The sequence below is a fragment of the Xenopus laevis genome, chromosome 4L (genome assembly GCF_017654675.1).
Source record: "Xenopus laevis strain J_2021 chromosome 4L, Xenopus_laevis_v10.1, whole genome shotgun sequence".
NCBI classification, from domain to species: Eukaryota; Metazoa; Chordata; class Amphibia; order Anura; family Pipidae; genus Xenopus; species Xenopus laevis.
In genome coordinates this window covers 117,888,655-117,906,662 of record NC_054377.1, presented here as the reverse complement: position 1 = coordinate 117,906,662, position 18,008 = coordinate 117,888,655, and the positions used below count along the sequence as shown (strand labels likewise).

The following is an 18,008-nucleotide window of genomic DNA, read 5'->3' as shown; positions in this document are numbered from 1 at the left end:
GTAAAATCTTAGAGAGTAAAGGTGGCCATACACGGGCTGATAAAAGCTGCCGACAGACCGTGTTGGCAGCTTATTGGCCCGTGTATGGGGCCCCCCGACGAGCTTCACCGATCAAGATCTGGCCGAAAGTCGGCCAGATCTCGATCGGATGGGATGAAAAATCCCGTCGGATCGCGGCCGCATCTATATGTTGATGCAGTTCCGCGATCCGAACGCCCATTACTATTCGTTAGGATCCGATCGTTGGGCCCTAAGGCCCACGATCGGAGCAGCCCGATATTGCCCACCTGAAGGTGGGCATATTGGGGAGAGATCCGATCGTTTGGCGACATCGCCAAACGAGCGGATCTCTCTGTGTATGGCCACCTTAAGCTATGGCTGCCCTCAAAACACAAAGTGAAGAAACCCACACGCCTTGTGGTTAGGGTTGATGCCAATGCTATGAAGAGGGAAAAAAGTTAATGGTTAATGTTGTGGACATCAGTTGACCATGTGTATTTTACTCTTAATTAAAATGATTTGTCTTTAGGTTATCGATACAGTATATGATCCATTATCCAGAGACCAGTTATCCAGAAAGCTCAGAATTACAGGAAGGCCATAGAATCTATTTTAATCAAATAATTCAACATTTTAAAACATACTTCCTTTTTCTCTGTAATAACAAAATAATATGTTGTACTTGATCCCAACCAAGATATAATTGATCCTTATTGGTGGAAAAAAACAATCCTATTGGGTTTGTTTAATGTTTAAAGGATTTTTAGCAGATAAAGTATAGCAATCCAAATTACAGAAAGACACATTATCTAGAAAGCCCTAGGAGAAAGGTGAAACCAAAGTAAACAAGGAAAGTAAAACAAATAAGAAGAAATATAGATGAAAAAGATGGTTCCGTATAGATTACACAAGGAGGTTACACATATCATGCTATTAAATGTACGTTTAGAGCAACATTGAAAATAATGGTGTTATTCAGTTCTTACCCTGAAAACTTGTAGTAGCAGCATTCTGATAGATGAGTGGCTGCTGTATTATTCGGGTCTGTGGGGCGGTGCTGAAATTGGGGGTGAGCATCACTGTCTGTTGTTGCAGCTGAGGCTGAGGAGAAGTCTGAACCACGGGTCTGGGCTGGAGAAGAGGTGCAGTTCTCTGGGGTGTGGCTTGCGGAGGAGCTTTTACAGGTAAGAGCTGAGGCTGAGGTGCTGAAGTAGTATATGGCTGCTGAGCTGCCTGGTTATAAGCTTTGGGTAACGTTGTGTCCATTGCATTATTTCCTTGATAACTCTGGCACAGCTGCTCCTCAAAGAGATCTGGAAATTCACCCACCTGGTTACTGACAAACTGCAGCATTTCTAGAGAAAGAGAGTGAAAGATTAATGTTCCAACTGAAAGCAAGAAATTTGATAACATCCTATTTTAATGGTACTTTAATGTGTGATCTGCCCTTGACACCCACTACAACTCTTAAATCAAATTTTTAAAAGCCCTGTTGGATATGTATGTCAAAATACATTTCAATTCTTTCTTTTTTTAAATCGGGAATGTTAAGTTGACACCCTATCAATGCAGAAGCAGCTCAACCTCATGTGAGCGGGGAAGTGAAAAGGCAGTGGTGGGTTAATAACAAAGGGCTTAAAGGACAAGGAAAGCTACTAAAGCAGTTTATTGCCAATAGATCAGCCACAATAGTGCAAGCTATAACACTATATTTATTCTGCAGAATGCTTTACCATACCTGAGTAAACTGTTTGTTTAGGATAGCAGCTGCCATATTAGCCTGTTGTGACATCACTTTCCATCTGAGTCTCCCTGCTCAATCATAGCTCTGGGCTCAGATTACAGCAATGAGGGGAGGAGGGAGGGGGAGAGGAGCAAACCGAGCATGCTCAAGCCCTAGCCCTGGAGGTATAAACTGAAAACAGGAAGTCTGATACAGAAATCCATGTACAAACAATAGAAGGAAAGAAATGCTGTGATTCTTTTGACAGAGGAATCAGAGCAGCATTACTTTGAGGGTTTACTGGTGTATTTATATAGACCTTGCTGATAAAGCTTACTTAATGTTAGCCTTTCCTTCTCCTTTAAGACTTTTTATTTTGTCTTTTGCTGCCCTTTTTATTACTGGTTAACTAGCAAGGAGGGGCCAGGAGTTCATTGGCAGAGATAATAGTCTTTAAAGAAAAAGACCCACAAATATGAGTGACCACACAATTTGGAGGTGGACAACTACAAAATATTATATATTTTTAAATATATTATAAGCAGCATATATAACTTGTAAAATAAGAAAATACAAGCATAATGCAATATAAAACTTCTTTTCACCATAAATGTTGTCAATGGATAGCTCACGACCTGGATAGCAAATGAGTCAAACGATTCAGATCACGCAACAGAGCCGCAAATATATAAGACTGTCATCCAGTTGCCTCTTTGTTAATAATCCCTAAACAGCTGTGGACAACATTGATTCTATGTTGATGTAAAAATCTGATAATTTTTAAATGCTCTATAGTTGCACCAACCAGAATATGTAAAAGGACATTTCCAGCCAAATAAAAAAAATATTCAGAACTGAAGATGCTCAATTATTCCACTTTTTTTTTTAACAAGTCTCATTTTAATTAATTTCACAATAAGAGGGGGGGGGGGGGGTACAAAAGAGAAAAAAGAGGAGGGTACCACAAAACACATAATGCAGGCACATATGAATTGTAATCTCAGAGCATAGTTATCTCATCATTCATCCAAATGTATTTAAAACTGCATTCCCTGCACTTGTTTGAAACTTGTTTGAACATCCTATGGTTCATAAGTGCTTTTAATTAACAGAAACATTTTATTTCCATAAGACAGCTATTTGGTCTTGGTGGGGGAAGTTGGGGGCCTAAAATCCCAAGGAGGAAATTTTCTGGAGATCCCAAAACAGTGAATCAAGGACTCTTAAAAGTAGGTTTAGTAATTACTAAGGGCTATGGTACGAAAAGTGTAATTTCACATTTGTCCCATTCAAAAGAATAATTACAGATTTACCTACAGCAGACAGTGGTGCTGCTCAGGATCGCCACAGTGCTTGTCCCATGTCCATCAAGAGCAGTTGAAAGGCATAAATTCCATAAAGGTTAAATCCAGGGGAAAAAAAATCCTTCAGCTTGCCTGAATGGGGCCACAACAAAACTGCATCAATTATGGAAAACCGTAAAAATGGGGGATGTAAAAATCGGGGTTGTAATGTACCTATTCTTCTAAACTGGAACTTGTGACAGGTGGCTGGCATGGTAACCGCAGGTTTACCCACGAGTCGGGCCGACCTCGCACTCTTCCTCGCGAGTGGCGCTCTTCTTCTGCTCTCCCCGCCTGCCACCGTCAAATGCCAGCTTTGTCTTTTATAGACGCTGCGCCTACTCGACCCGCCCCTTTTGTGACATCATCGGCGGGGCGGGTCTATAAAAGCGACACGGAAGTCAGATGCGGGCGGGCGCGGGCCAAGGGAGGTTAGGGTTTGGGGTAATCCCGCACATCACTAGTGGGGGGTAGGTTTTTTTTTGGTAAAGTGTTGAATTCTCCTTTAACTACATGAACACACTGGGGGGCACATTTACTTAGATCGAGTGAAGGAATAGAATAAAAAAAACTTCGAATTTCGAATGTTTTTTTGGCTACTTCGACTACGAATCGAACGTTTCGAACTAAAAAACGTTCGACTATTCGATAGTTGAAGTACTGTCTCTTTAAAAAAAAACTTCGACCCCCTACTTCGCCATCTAAAACCTACCGAACCTCAATATTAGCCTAGGGAAAGGTCCCCATAGGCTTTGTAAGCTTTTTTTGGTCGAAGAAAAATCGTTCGATTGATGGATTAAAATCCTTCGAATTGAACGATTCGAAGGATTTAATCGTTGTGGTAAATCCGATTTAACTTCGGCAGTCGAATATCGAGGGTTAATTAACCCTCGCTATTCAACCATATGTAAATCTGCCCCTGGGTCTCATTTATAAACACCAGGCAAATATGCTCCTAGGCATTAACCCATAGCAACCAATCCGATGATTGCTTTCAGTGTTCACCGTGCAGTTGACTGAAAAAGCTAATCACTGATTGGTTGCTATGGATTACTGCCCAGGTGCAAATTTGCCCAGTGTTCATAAATGAGCCCCAATATAAGTGAAACGAACAAATAAATACAAAACTTAATTGCATGGCGACTTTGAACAATTTCTGCAGTGATAATTCTTCCCTAATGTTGATGCTTAATATGGAACTGTTCAGCAGTGTGCATGTGAATCTCTATTGCCGGGTTGCATTTATTTTGTACTGAAGGGCTTTCTGGCTTCTCATGCTCTACCTGCCCCTGATCTTGCTTGCTTACTCTGTATAGTAAATATTGCCAGACAGGATAAACCTTTTATAAGCCAGCAAATACTTACACATGTAATCTGTAACATATACAGAACGTTAAATGCTGCAAAGGTCATTGTAAGAATGATCTTGATTTTATGATACAGCAGTAAATATTGCTTATCTACAATAACTGGTACAACTTCTCTAAATGTCTTACAGTTTTACTGGTAGAAACTTTACCATGTGCCTGCTGCTTGGTACATTAGTACTCTCTTTAATGGACAGGTAAGGGATCCGTTATCCAGAAATCGAAAAATCCAGAAAGCTCCAAATTGCAGAAATGTATCCTTATTGGAAGCAAAATCAGCCTTTTAGGTTTATTAAACATTTTCAAGACTTACGACTTAAGGTATGAAGATCCAAATTATGGAAAGATTCATTATCTGGAAAACCTCAGGTCCTGAGCATTCTGGATAACAGGTCCCATACCTACATTATGGTATAGGCTTTAGCCTCTTGGAGAGTCCTACTCAGTCATGGGCTAACTTATTCAGATATTACATTTGTTTGTTAGTTTTAAAACGTTTGTAAAACTGTTGTAATTGATAAAATAAAGGTTCACACATTATCATGTCCTACATCACCTTCTGCAGCTTTCTCCTACTTGGCACTAGGGATGCACTGAATCCACTTTTTTGGATTCGGCTGAACCCCCGAATCCTTCGCGAAAGATTCGGCCGAATACCGAACCCGAAAGCTAATTTGCATATGCAAATTGGGGATGGGAAGGGGAAAACATTTTTTACTTCCTTTTCTGACAAAAACTCACGAAATTTCCCTCCCGCCCCTAATTTGCATATGCAAATTAGGATTCAGATTCGGTCTGGCTGGACAGAAGGATTCGGCCGAATCGGAATCCTGCTGAAAAAGGCAGAATCCTGGATTCGGTGCATCCCTACTTGGCACCTATTAACATTTGCTGTTATGTTGCTTCAACCCATTTTTTTTTCCAACTAATTTTTTAATAAATTATCAAACAGTCAAAGTTTTTAAAAAGTAGACTTTATTGGAAGGAGAAAAACAAAACCTTAAACCTTTACACAAATTTGAATTTTGATAAATAAGCCCATAAGTATGGCCACCCAGCTTCTTTTTGAACATAGTTTTTTAATGGAAATTTAACATGATCATTAAAAGCATTATAGAATGGGACAATACAAATATCACATCTAAGATTACTGGGGATGTATTTAGGTGGGAACTAGTTAACGCCAGTTTTCCAAGAATCCACAATCTCCCCCGCCTCAAGGTTTTTAATGACTAAATGGAATGATTATGATAGTATATTAATCTATTTTGTGGAGCATGAAAGGAACAGATTCAAAGCATTTTGGTTGCCATCCACTTACAGTTTATCTGTTTTGTTTATTGTGTTGCCTAGCAAATGCAGTGTCTTGATACATACGGGGAACTTGTTTTCAAGAGTACCTATTAATTCTAATCGCGGATTGATGAGAATACTTTGATGAGTGTAGATCATGTATTTGGATCTGGGAGGTGATTTTCATGGCAGCTTTGAGATGGCTGAACAACTATTTTGTTCTTATTATGGTAAAGAAGCTGCAGCCGCATCTGATGCAAAGTAGTGAAGCAAACAGCCCCGTTTCTGTGTCTGCCACTTACCAATGTGTATAATGAGCAATCAATATATAAAGAGGTTTCACAAATAAAACCCTGGGAGGGCAATGGCCCATGAAGCACTACCGGGTGACAAAACATCCCGAGTTTCCTTCCTGGAAGTCATTGAATTGCTGATGGTAAAACAAACGCATCACTTCCACTTTACAAAGCAGTTTGAAGTTATCACAGAAGGAAAGGTCAGGCTACTTTTTGGTGTGTGTGTTTTTCCACTAGTGATTCACATTACTGCTGGTGGGAAGGAAACTAGGGGCGTTTAGTCAGCTGCGATAGTGCAAAATTTCAGCAGGCAACAACACCCCACATACCAGGCGGCAACGTCATACTTTGCAAATAATTGAAGTGCTCTTTGCCATTATATTATACGTCTCAATTTCTTCTGTTTTACTTAGTAAACATTTAATATTGTTGCTTGCAATTTTACTTTATTAAAGTGGCGACCCACGCAAAAAACATGGTAACGGGGACCTGACACATATGATGTAAAAATGACAGGTTTTTTTTGGAGAGGGGGTTAATTTGGTCAAATCTAGCCTGCAATTATTATTATTTTATTATTATAGTGAGCTCTATCAGAGAGATGTTGATAAGTTTAGTACATAATGAAAAACAACAGTCTGTTTCACTTCCAAGCAATAACACTAAGGGGCAGATTTATCAAGGGTTGAATTTCGAATGTGAAAAACTTCGAAATTCAAATTCAAAAAGACCAACCGAAATTAAATCAAAGGGTTTTTTTGGCCGAATAGGTCCATTTTCGATCTAACATGTCCAACAAATTGAAGTAATCGCGCATTTGATCGAATTTGATTCAAAGTTTTTTCTAAAAAAAACTCAAGTTTTCAAAGCCCACCAATTGACTCCAGGAGGAGGAGGTCCCCCATAGGCTTCAGATGGCGAATGGTCGAATTTTTAAAGAGACAGTACTATTCCCTAGTCCAAGTACACAAAAACTTAGCTTGAAATTCGAATTTTTTTAAAGTCGAATTTTCACTTCGACCTTTGATCTGTCAAGGGGCAGGTTCAAGTTTTGTTTTTACACTAAAATTCGAGTTTTTAAGGTTATTTTTTGGGTCAAAACTCAAATTTTCTGGTTAAAATATGAGATTTATTATAACCTGACCCTGAAAATAGCTTGAATTCAAAAATACACCATCTAAAACCTATGTATTGTGAAGTATGGGAATCATTCACGACAGCAGGTTAACTGCAATTATGCTGTTTATTGTGTCACCACACAACATGTTTCGGACCTATTGGCCCTTTTTCACACACTTGAAAAAGGGCCAATTTGACTAGGGTCTAATGATTGGATTTGAAGATCCAATCATTAGACCCTAGGGTCCACGATCGGATCAGCCCAATATCGCACACTTCAAGAATTGCCACTTCCACAGGAAGGGGGCAGCGGGGTCCTTCCATAGGCTGGAGTTCTGTTTACCTTTGTACTCCTGCCTATTTTGAGCGTAAATTCACACAAATTGTCCTACTGGAAATAATGGAATACGCACTATAGCAATTCCCACCGGCAGCTTGCGAGCCATGCGCCCCCAGTATTTGCGTTTTTCAGCAGAAACGCCAATGCAGCATGTTATTGAACCCTATGGGATCCACAAGTTTGGAAATACATATCGCTGAAATACGCCGCGTATTTTCAATATGGCGGGCAAACTCTTGCGAAATAGACTGTGCATATACATATTTGTGGCGTTGGTGATGAATTACATTGTGTATTGATGATCAGTCCGGCTACATTTTGCATGTAAATTGCTTTTTCACAAAAGTTTACTAAAATTCTTCCGAACATAAAAGTGGGGAACCAGAAAAAACAGAAATACATGTTGGGAAAAGAAAACTACAGGCTGAAAAACAAATATTATCATGCACGTGTGGTTTCATTGGCGTAGTGTAAAAACTGCCCTTGCGACCTCGCACATAAAGTTTGTGTCACCCTAGTGTGACTGACAGAAATGGCTCTACCTGCTCAGCACGGATTCACAATTCAAAGCTGAAAGTAATGATAGGCTGAGGCATGGCTCAATGAACTTCACAACTAGTGATATTGAGACATTATATCTGTTATACAGGCCCAATACAAAATTCAAGCTAAAACACTTTTGGATCTTAAACATTTTTAGACCCATTTTCTATAAAGCCTCTTAAATGAAACAACAGCAAAAACAGCAAAACATTCTGCTAATGGATACCATGTGACAAAATGCTGCAACTAAGAAATGTATCCACTATTCACACGTATATCAAAATGTAACTGCCAATAGAATCAGTGACCCGGCTCAAGGAGCTGCTACTGGGGAACAAACTGATGTTAAAACGTACATTTTTGCAAAATAAAAAAAGGAGTGAGGGCGAGTGTAAGTCAATGTGCATTCTTTAACAACAGAAGGTCTTTATTTCATTAAAATGAATCCTCTTTTGTCACTTATAACAACATCCCCATATTACTAGCAATTGAAAGCAAACATAATTTTGTATGACATCTAAATAATAAAGAGATAATTGCTCATACATTCAAAAACAATATGCCTATATTTATTTTCATCCACCCTATATTTACTTTCAATGTTAATTCACAAATTGCAGCATCACCTGTTCCAAAAACCAGCCAAACATCAGTGTGACTGAGGTAAATTAATTTTGTTTAATTCCAAATCTAAGCAACACTTATTTGTGCTGCCAATGTAGCTGATTGCTACAGTTTAACAAAATGTGACAAAACAAAGGCTGGACATCCCTTCTTTAGTCACAGGGTTATATCTGTGTGTAGGGTTGCTACCTGGCCGGTATTTTACCTGCCTGGCCGGTAAAAATGTTGCTTGATGCCAATGTTATTTATAGGGAAAAAACACAAAAATATAGGAAAGCCGGTATTTTTTCAAGAAAAGGTGGCAACCCTATCTTTGGGGAAAGTATTTATTGGACCTCAACAGTAAACTCTTTTTAGGACTTTGCAAAGATAAGCTGCCACACACATATACTGAAATTAGGTATCAATAATGATACAGGTATGGGACCCGTTATCCAGAATGCTCGGGACCTGGGGTTTTCCGGATAACAGATCTTTCAGTAATTATGGTCTTCATGCCTTAAGTCTACTAGAAATTCATTTAAACATTAAATAAACCCAATAGGCTGGTTTTGCTTCCAATAAGGATTAATTATATCTTAGTTGTGATCAAGTACAAGCTACTGTTTTATTATTACAGAGAAAAAGGAAATCATTTTTAAAAATTTGGATTATTTGGATAAAATGGAGTCTATGAGAGGCAGCCATTGCGTAATTTGGAGCTTTCTGGATATTGGGTTTCCGGATAAGGGATCCTATACCCACATCCTGCACACCAGCCGCTGTCTAAAACAAAATGTGGCATTTAATCAAATTCACGTGTCCACAAATGACAGTAAATGGCAGTCATTAGGTTTCAGATGCAAATGATCTGGATCAAGGAGTAATGCAGAAGAAATGGAGGGGAGGATTTGATTACTAACAACCCAAATATACAAGCCAGACATATTGGTTTTGGGAATTAATTAGAAAAAAAAATAACGGAATGACAGAAAGTGAGAATCAATGTCAAGTCACAGGAAAGCAGAACCGTTTCCTACAAATAAAACGTAATCAGAGAAAAGAGTGATGCACATAAGGAATAGGCAGCGGCTCAGATATGGATGTAGTTTAGTTTATCAGTCACATGCTGGGCATCATGATACTACTGGGCACGGTTATATGAATTATGTGGTACAGGTGCCCCTGCATTCACTGGGTCAGTGTTGTTGTAAATACACAGTTGCTTGTCTGTGTTCTATATAGGTGTGCATCAACTCAATCATTTTAAAGGGCTTGTTCACCTTTACATGATGCAGAAAGTGATATTCTGAGACAATTTGCATTTGCTTTCCATTTTTTATTATTTGTGGTTTTTGAGTTATTTAGCTTTTTATTCAGCAGCTCTCCAGTTTGCAGTTCCGGCAATCTGGTTGCTAGGGTCCAAATGACCCATAGCAACCATGCACTGATTTGAATAAGAGACTGGGATATTAATAGGAGAGGGACTGAACAGAAAGAGGAGTAATAAAAAGGATCAATAACAATAAATGTGGAGCCTTACAAAGCAATTGTTTTTTTTAGATGGGGTCAGTGACCCCGACCCCATTTTAAAACTGGAAAAAGTCAAAATAAATAATAAAGACCAATTTAACAGTTGCTTAGAATTAGCCATTCTATAACATACTAAGAGTTCATTTAAAGGTGAAGCACCCCTCTAAGTAAATCACAGCGACAAACCTTGTCACCCCCAATTGAATGACACGGGTAGTACGAGCTCAGAATACACTGCTATGAAGCTGGGACCCCAATAGAAGGGTCATGGATTTCAGCTACAGCTTCTTGTGAAGTACATGAGCCAGAGAACGATGCCTTTAAGGCTACAGGTTGCCCATGTTTGATGTGTATAGTAAAGCCACACACTAAACAACTGTTACACAGACATTTCCCTCTATACAAGTGCAATGTGCGCTGGTTTCATCTCCTATTTGCCGAGCCGACTACATTACTGCTTCAAAGCCGCACCCCCTACAGAGACATGAGCCTATTTCCACCCTCACCGTCAATATCCCCAAGAGTGAGCTCATCTCCGAGTTCCGTCAGCGTCTCCATGTTCTCTAGTCCCGATGTTTCCATATGACAACCCTAGCGCTCCCCAGAGGAGCCGGTTCTCGATTCCTTATTATCCCTGTACCTCACGAACCTGTCAGGGCAGCTGCTAGGTGAAAATGGGCCTGGTGACGTCACCGTCACGTGACACTACTCGAGCACGTCATCCTACCATGTGACCGAGCTGTAGTGGAGCGGTAAATTCGAATATGCGAGATCCTTCGATTGTGGCAGGCCGCGTCTTCATAGAACCTGCAACTTAATACTCGGGGTCGGTAGGTGGGTTGTAGGTTTGGTACAGCAAAGCATCTTCTATCTTTGGCTTTTTGAGTTAGTTCACTGTGACTCTAATGCTCGTATGGGGGTGCACTGTTCTGGATGCGCATATGGAGGGGTTCCCTGTGCCTCTCGATCTTTGTGTGGTTTGGGGGGGGGGGGGGTCACTGTGCCTCAACCTGACGCCGTGTTTAGGCAACACCTCCCTCTACTACGTGACGTCAACATCTTGTATTCCAAAACTCGTTTCAGTGCCATGGTTAGAAGCCTGGACTGGATCCACAAAGAGGCATGGAACGCATACCACCCCTCCCCCACTGAAAGAATGCCGCCGCCTGTCGAGGGAGTAAAGGTGGCCATAGACACAAAGATCCGCTCGTTTGGCGACATCGCCAAATGAGCGGATCTTTCCCTAATATGCCACTAACGAGCATCGCTATATCGGGGGTAATCTGAACGTTCGGCCGAACGATCCGATTACGATGCGCAATGGTCTCCGGCAGGATCGGTCGGGTCAAAATCAAACCTGTCCAATCGACCAATCTCCACCGGACGAAAGATGTCGGCACTCTCCACACACAATCCGAATATCGTAAGAATCCTCGATTCGTACGATAGGATCTGTGCGTCTATGGCCAGCTTAAGGGGACCCCTCTTTACCTTGTACAAATGCATGCTGGATGTTTTGTTGTCAATGAGACCAGAAGCCCCTGACAGCTGTGGTGTGATACGACGTCAGTGATCAGGGGATGTTATATTTGAATAGGAGGCCCTCCTTGCGTGTTGTATTTGGGCCCACGCCCACAGGTGAATTCAATGAGAGGATGTTTTGTTGCTGTGTTGACAGAAAGCAGATAAAATAGCTCAGGGGTTGAGTTAGAGACAGGGGCGCTCCACCAATGAGGCGAGTTGAGACACTCGCCTCAGGCGGCAGCGCCCCCCTGGTTACCAGGGGCGGCAAAAATGCCGCTCCTGGTAACTAAGAGCCGAATTTCCGGTTTTCAACCCGGAAATTCGGCTCTTCTAGTGCAGAGAGCGCAAATGCGCTCTCTGCACTAGCGTCGTGCAGCGCCCCGACCCCCTCCTGCGCAGAAAATGTGAGCGCCGTGAGGAGGGGTCGGGGCGGCAACGGAAGGCCGCCTCAGGCGGCATAAAGGCGCGGATCGGCGCTGGTTAGAGAGGGAAACACTACTATAGTGTTCCTTATTTAGCACGTACGTGATAGTTTGAGACTCGCAAGGAAAACAGATGAGTAATTTAGTTTCAGTGTGAAAGGACACCTAGTTGTTAATAACAGTATCATTCGCATAGGTTGTTATACAAACGAAAAAAACTATATTAAAAAATATGAGATTAGTGCATATTTAGAGACCTTTCAGTCTTGAGGCACCTGAGTGGCCCTTGGCTGCAGAGCAGAGGCCCCCTTGTAACGTCTAGAGGCACATTTCATTTGTTTTTACTCAGATTTAGGCTACAGATCAAAGTTATATTCTTTACTTAATTTCCCCCAATCAGAGCCCTGCGTTGGAGGAGGGCGAGACAACCACCTCTATGAACATTGGTTTCTTCCCTTCACCCTGGTTGTGTCATACTGCTTGTACCTTGTACTCATGGGAGTGGTATGTCCTTCCCAGTGGGGGGCAGCATTCTATACAACGGCCGATAAAAGCTGCCAACAGACCGAGTCTGCAGTTTATTGGCCCGTGTATGTGGCCATCCAACGGGCGTCCCTGATCAATATGCCTATCGGGCAGGGTAAAAAAATCCTATCGGATTGCGATCCGACTGCCCATATCGCCTCCATTCTGATCAGATCGTTGGGCTGAGGATTGAATAAGGCCAATATTGCCTACATCACGTCAGTAACCTCGCTTCTGAGCGCTGATCCAAGACAGGGGAGACTTAGGTAATATCAATTTCGGCTTCTTTATTTAAGCACACATAGTCAAAATTACAGCAGTGGGGTGCAAAAACTAACGTGTTTCGTGCCTACAACTTGGCACTTCCTCAGAGTCGTGTAAACTGCACACGTGAACATACATTTAAGGAGGTGTCACAGGTGTAATTCATTACTGATTAAATGTGAGAATAATTGATTTAAAAGTCCAAATAGGGAGAGGGAAGAACATATTTAAAAGGTTAAATACTAAATATATATCACCATGAAAATGTAAAAATGTGTGCAAGTTAATATATCCATCTATAATTTAATTGCTTATAAATATATGATGTATCTATAATTTAAATATTTAATACTAAAATTACTCAGTTACCGTGACCTCACACCGTTATATGTTAAAAAGCATCAAAAAGTCTCTTATTATTACAATGGTTACTCTTAGATGTTGAATTTAAACACGTAATATAATTCAAGTTCTACTTTCACTTTCCATTCAGCACGTCCTAGATGTCACTGCACTCCCCACATTCACCTGTTCTCTCAATAGTTTAATTGTGTAGCCAGGGCATGGGGATGGACATGGGGTCCCCCATTCTGGTGCACAAACAAGATTCTAAGATGATGCAAGGCTTGCTTTAATAAGTGTCCACAAAACGGCTCCTGCCTGCTTGCTATAATTATGAGTTTCCAGACTGAAGGAAACAAGATTCACATAATTTATATAGTGTAATTAAAGTTCATTTTGTTTGACTAATGTGATAAAATAGATTTCTGAATAATTTCTTGGGTGACTGGTCCCCTTTAACCAGTACTCCGGAAGGGACACTGCAAACACCATGCTAGATGCAACTTGTTTCTGATTTGCATCAAAACATAAGCACAATTGCACTACATGGAGCTCCTGTGGAGAGCTTTAAATGGCTGGATTATTACTGTGTTAAATTGCAAATTTCTTGGTATATTTCTTGGTATATTAATTTCCAAATATAAATACTGTATTTCTAGCCATATTCATTGTTATGAACTTCGAGGGATGGGGGGGGGGGGTATGACTGAACGTATGGATGCAAATCGGGTCTAAAAAGTTCAAAAATCTCTGTTCTATACAAACCTGAGGCTTTTTCTAACATCAACATCAGCACATTAAATTCATTATTAAATGTGTGGGGTGATATTTATCAAAAAGTGACAGTAGAGCTCTCCACAGTCCTTGGGAGTGGAAAAAAAAAAGCCACTTTATTCATTTGTGTAGGGGTTTTAAAGGGGTGTTAATGAAAGCGTAAACGGTCACCTTCACCTGTTGTTAAATAAGCCCTTAAAAATCCCATTGAAATTCATAGATAGGAAAGGAATTTTGATCTGACATACAGTGGCAAGCTCTAGTTTCACGCTTTGATGAAAATGCCCGTTTCTATGAGTTATTTTCATTGTACTATTTCCCATATGTAAAACGTCACCATATCTAAAGAATGTACAACAAACCTCACCCCATTACTCATCACCAGCCTTACCTACTCACCTGACTTTATTACACAAACCAATGTCACAAGGACAATATTTGTTTTATAAATGCGTGTGTGTAATATATCTCTCTCTGTTTTCCAGAAAGCTCCAAAGAGCTTTCAGAAAGGCCATCTACCGTAGACTCCATATTATCTAAATATTTTTTTATTATTTCCTTTTTCTCTGCAATAATTGGCCACTGGGATCATGGCCATGGGCCTCTAATTCAAGGAAATGCTGTCAAGCTCAAAGTAGTTATAGGTTACACCAATATTTCTCACAAGAACTGTATCCACAGAGGTAGAAAGTGTTCCCAGAAATCTTCTCTGCCCTCCAATATTTTGGAGACAGTGATTTTAAAACTATATTGCTCTCTGGGGCTTGAACTGTCAAGTTAAGGCCAAATTTGAGAATACCAGTTCACTACCACTCCATCTTGTTGGCCTCAATAGGCTGGTGTACTTTTCAGAGGTGCAATGGTCAGCCTCATAGTCATAACATAACATTTTTACAAACATAAGCTAGATTTATAGGAGGACATCATAGAAGGGCCATGATATGCCTTACCAATGTAGGTTTTCTCCAAAGAGTTTAATCAAGTACATAAATTGTGGACCATGGTCATGTGCCTCCAATTCAAGAAAACATTGCTAAGCTCAAACTAGTTATAGGTGCAAAGTCACCAATATTTCTCACAAGAACTGTATCCACAGAGGTGGGAAATGCTTAAGAGTTACTTGAAATCTCTGCCCATCAATATTTTGGAGACAGCGATTTTTAAACTATCACTGTATCGCTCTCTGGGGCTTGAACGGTCAAGTTAAGGCCAAATTTAAAAATACCAGCTTAGTACCACTCCATCTTGTTGGCCTCAATAGGCTGGTGTACTTTTCAGAGGTGCAATGTTCAGCCTCATAGTCATAACATCCTGTACAATAAAAAGAAATATGCAAGGATTTTTACAAACATAAGCTAGACTTATAGGAGGACATCATAGAAGGACGAGGACATTTCCTACCAATTTTTGTTTTCTCCAAATAGTTCAACCAAGTCCATAAAGTCAGCCAACATACTCACTACCCTATTAGCTTTTGTCATAAATAATCATCAACATTGTCACTGAGCAGTCTGGCTATCTATCCAAAAATTATCCAGAATTTACCTCTGATGGCTTTGCTCTGTTGGTTCTAAAGGACTTAGTACTGAAGACCAAAGTATCGTAGGGGAACGGTCGAATTACATTTAGCACGTAGAAGCCAGTCTCCAAATAAATGTGTAATCTGTTATGGATATATTATGAGTATATTTCTTGATGCAAAAAGTGAAGGTTTCATTATAGAAAACGTATAAGAGGTAGGGTTTCTATTATTCCAAGGAGGTCAGAAAATGGGCTTAGCTCTGTGCAGGGTTATGCCTGAGCTCAAATACAGTGATTTTTGTCTTTATTATGAGCCTCATTATCATCCTTTACATACTTTCATGGGGTTATATATCAAGCTCTGAATATTCGAACCTCAAATTTGTAGTTTTCGGTGCAACAAAAAAAATTCCGATATTATTTTGATAAGTCCGATAGTCTAAAAACTCAGAATGTCTGTACTGATATCCAAATGATTTCGGGGTTTTGGCACAAAAAACTCCAGACAATTCAGAGTTTTTGGGGAAAGCACCGAAGTTTTCGTAGTTTTGCCCTACCCTATTTTTTCAGGCTTTTTTAAATAAGGTCCATTCAGGAATTCGGAGTTGGTCGAGTTGGATATTAGAAATACTGAGTTAAATTCGGACCTTGATAAATAACCCCCTCCGTCTTTAGCAGCTGTTAAGGTGTCTCTCCCAGCATGCTTCCATAGCTCTTCCCTAAACCTGTGAAATGTGTATATTATTAGTCTTATATTTATCATCCCTGGGATAGTGTGTGAGGAAACAAGTAAAAAAAAAAAAAAAAAAAAAAAAACGTGGACCACTTCTTTTTAAAATGTTTTAATATTTAAATAACATTTTTTTCACATTTGACCTTTGTTCTCAAAAAAAATTTACAATTGTGCGTGTATATCCCCATATTGCAGCTGCCATGATAATGAAGAATTTAGCACTTGCAGTATTTTCACCAAAAACTGTTGACTGCACTCACGGATGAAGTGGGAAAACAACACAACGAGTCTTAAATTAATATTAAATTAGCAGGATTATATTTTTAACCCGTTACAACAGACATATTTAATCAAGCAACTGTTAAAAGGCTGTCACGTAAGACTTTTCTCTTATGAGATACCCCTACAGAATGTCAGTCACTTCACCAATATTGTTACAGAACATCTACAATCACAAACCACATCTTAATAAGCTGTGTGCATCCCACAGGGAACAGCCTGCTACAGCACACGCTACAGGAAGGATATCTACATATATTCAAGTTAAATAGGGTCTCAAGGCATTTCATGTTTCAGAATAAAAATGAATGAGGGCTAGTATACAAAGAATGAAGGTACTTTGTGGAGGGCACACTATATATCTGAAGGAATAACTGCTTCTGGTTTTTTACATTAATTGATATGTGCCCAAAAAAATGTCTGAATTATAGAGTATACAATTCAATTCACCATTGCCCTATAATTTTAGACATTTGCTGATCTGAGACAAGTTATCTTATTATTAGCATATTACTATAATGTATATGTGTGTGTTTTGGAGGTTATTTAAAGGGGACATAGAGTATAGAACAACTTTGTGTTAACACATCACATCTTAGAATATAATTGCTTTTAAAAAGTACCTGTTCTGTGCTTTTATTACACAATCACCTGCCAGCGGCAGCTCACAATTCTGTTTCCGTTACCCACTCATTTTCAAAAAAAGCCAGGAGGCTTGTGTTACAGTACCATAATAGCATGGGCAGCCAATGCAGTTGTTTGGGAATGATGTATCGGTATACAGAGAGAACTATGCTTGCAGCATCATTCACTGCCTATTTATTTTATTTGGAGCCGTTCATAGCAAAGGGGGAAGAGGCTTGGGGTGGGTTTCCCTTGTCAGTCGCAAGGTGACTGCATCCTGGAAAGTTAGAAGATGTATACACTTAAAGGGGTTGTTCACCTTCAAGTTAACTTTTAGTATGTTATAGAATGACTAGTTTAAAGTAACTTTGCAATTGATCTTGATTTATTTTCTATAGTTTTTAAATCATTTGCCTTTTTCTTCTGATTCTTTCCTGGGGGTCACTGACCCCCTTCTAAAAAACAAATGCTCTGTAAGGCTACAAATGTACTGTTACTACTACTTTTAATTACTCCTCTTTCTATCCAGGCCTCTCCTATTCATATTCCAGTCTCTTGTTCAAATCAATGCATGGTTGCTAGGGTAATTTGGACCCTAGCAACCAGATTGCTGAAATTGCAAACTGGATAGCTGCTGAATAAAAAACTAAATAACTCAAAAACCACAAATGAAAACCAATTTAAAATTCTCAGAATCTCTCTCTCTAAATCACACTAACAGTTAACATAAAAGGTGAATAACCCCCTTTAAAGGGGTTGTTCACCTTTCAATTAACTTTTAATATGATGCAGAGAGTGGTATCCTGAGACAATTTGCAATTGGTTTTCATTTTTTTTTTT

General features: G+C 39.8%; 1 protein-coding gene across 1 annotated transcript in view; it reads right to left on the bottom strand.

The window, feature by feature from the left end:
• Positions 1 to 11,138, bottom strand: part of srebf2.L (sterol regulatory element binding transcription factor 2 L homeolog) — a 31,956-nt gene extending 20,818 nt beyond the window's left edge. Inside the window, exons 1-2 of the mRNA XM_041590707.1 lie at positions 10,667 to 11,138; positions 987 to 1,355 (exon numbers count right to left, since the gene is read on the bottom strand). Of these exons, the coding sequence (XP_041446641.1) occupies positions 987 to 1,355; positions 10,667 to 10,742 (445 nt within the window). The 5' untranslated portion in view covers positions 10,743 to 11,138. The remainder of the gene's footprint in view (positions 1 to 986; positions 1,356 to 10,666) is intronic.
• Positions 11,139 to 18,008: the final 6,870 nt, after the last annotated feature.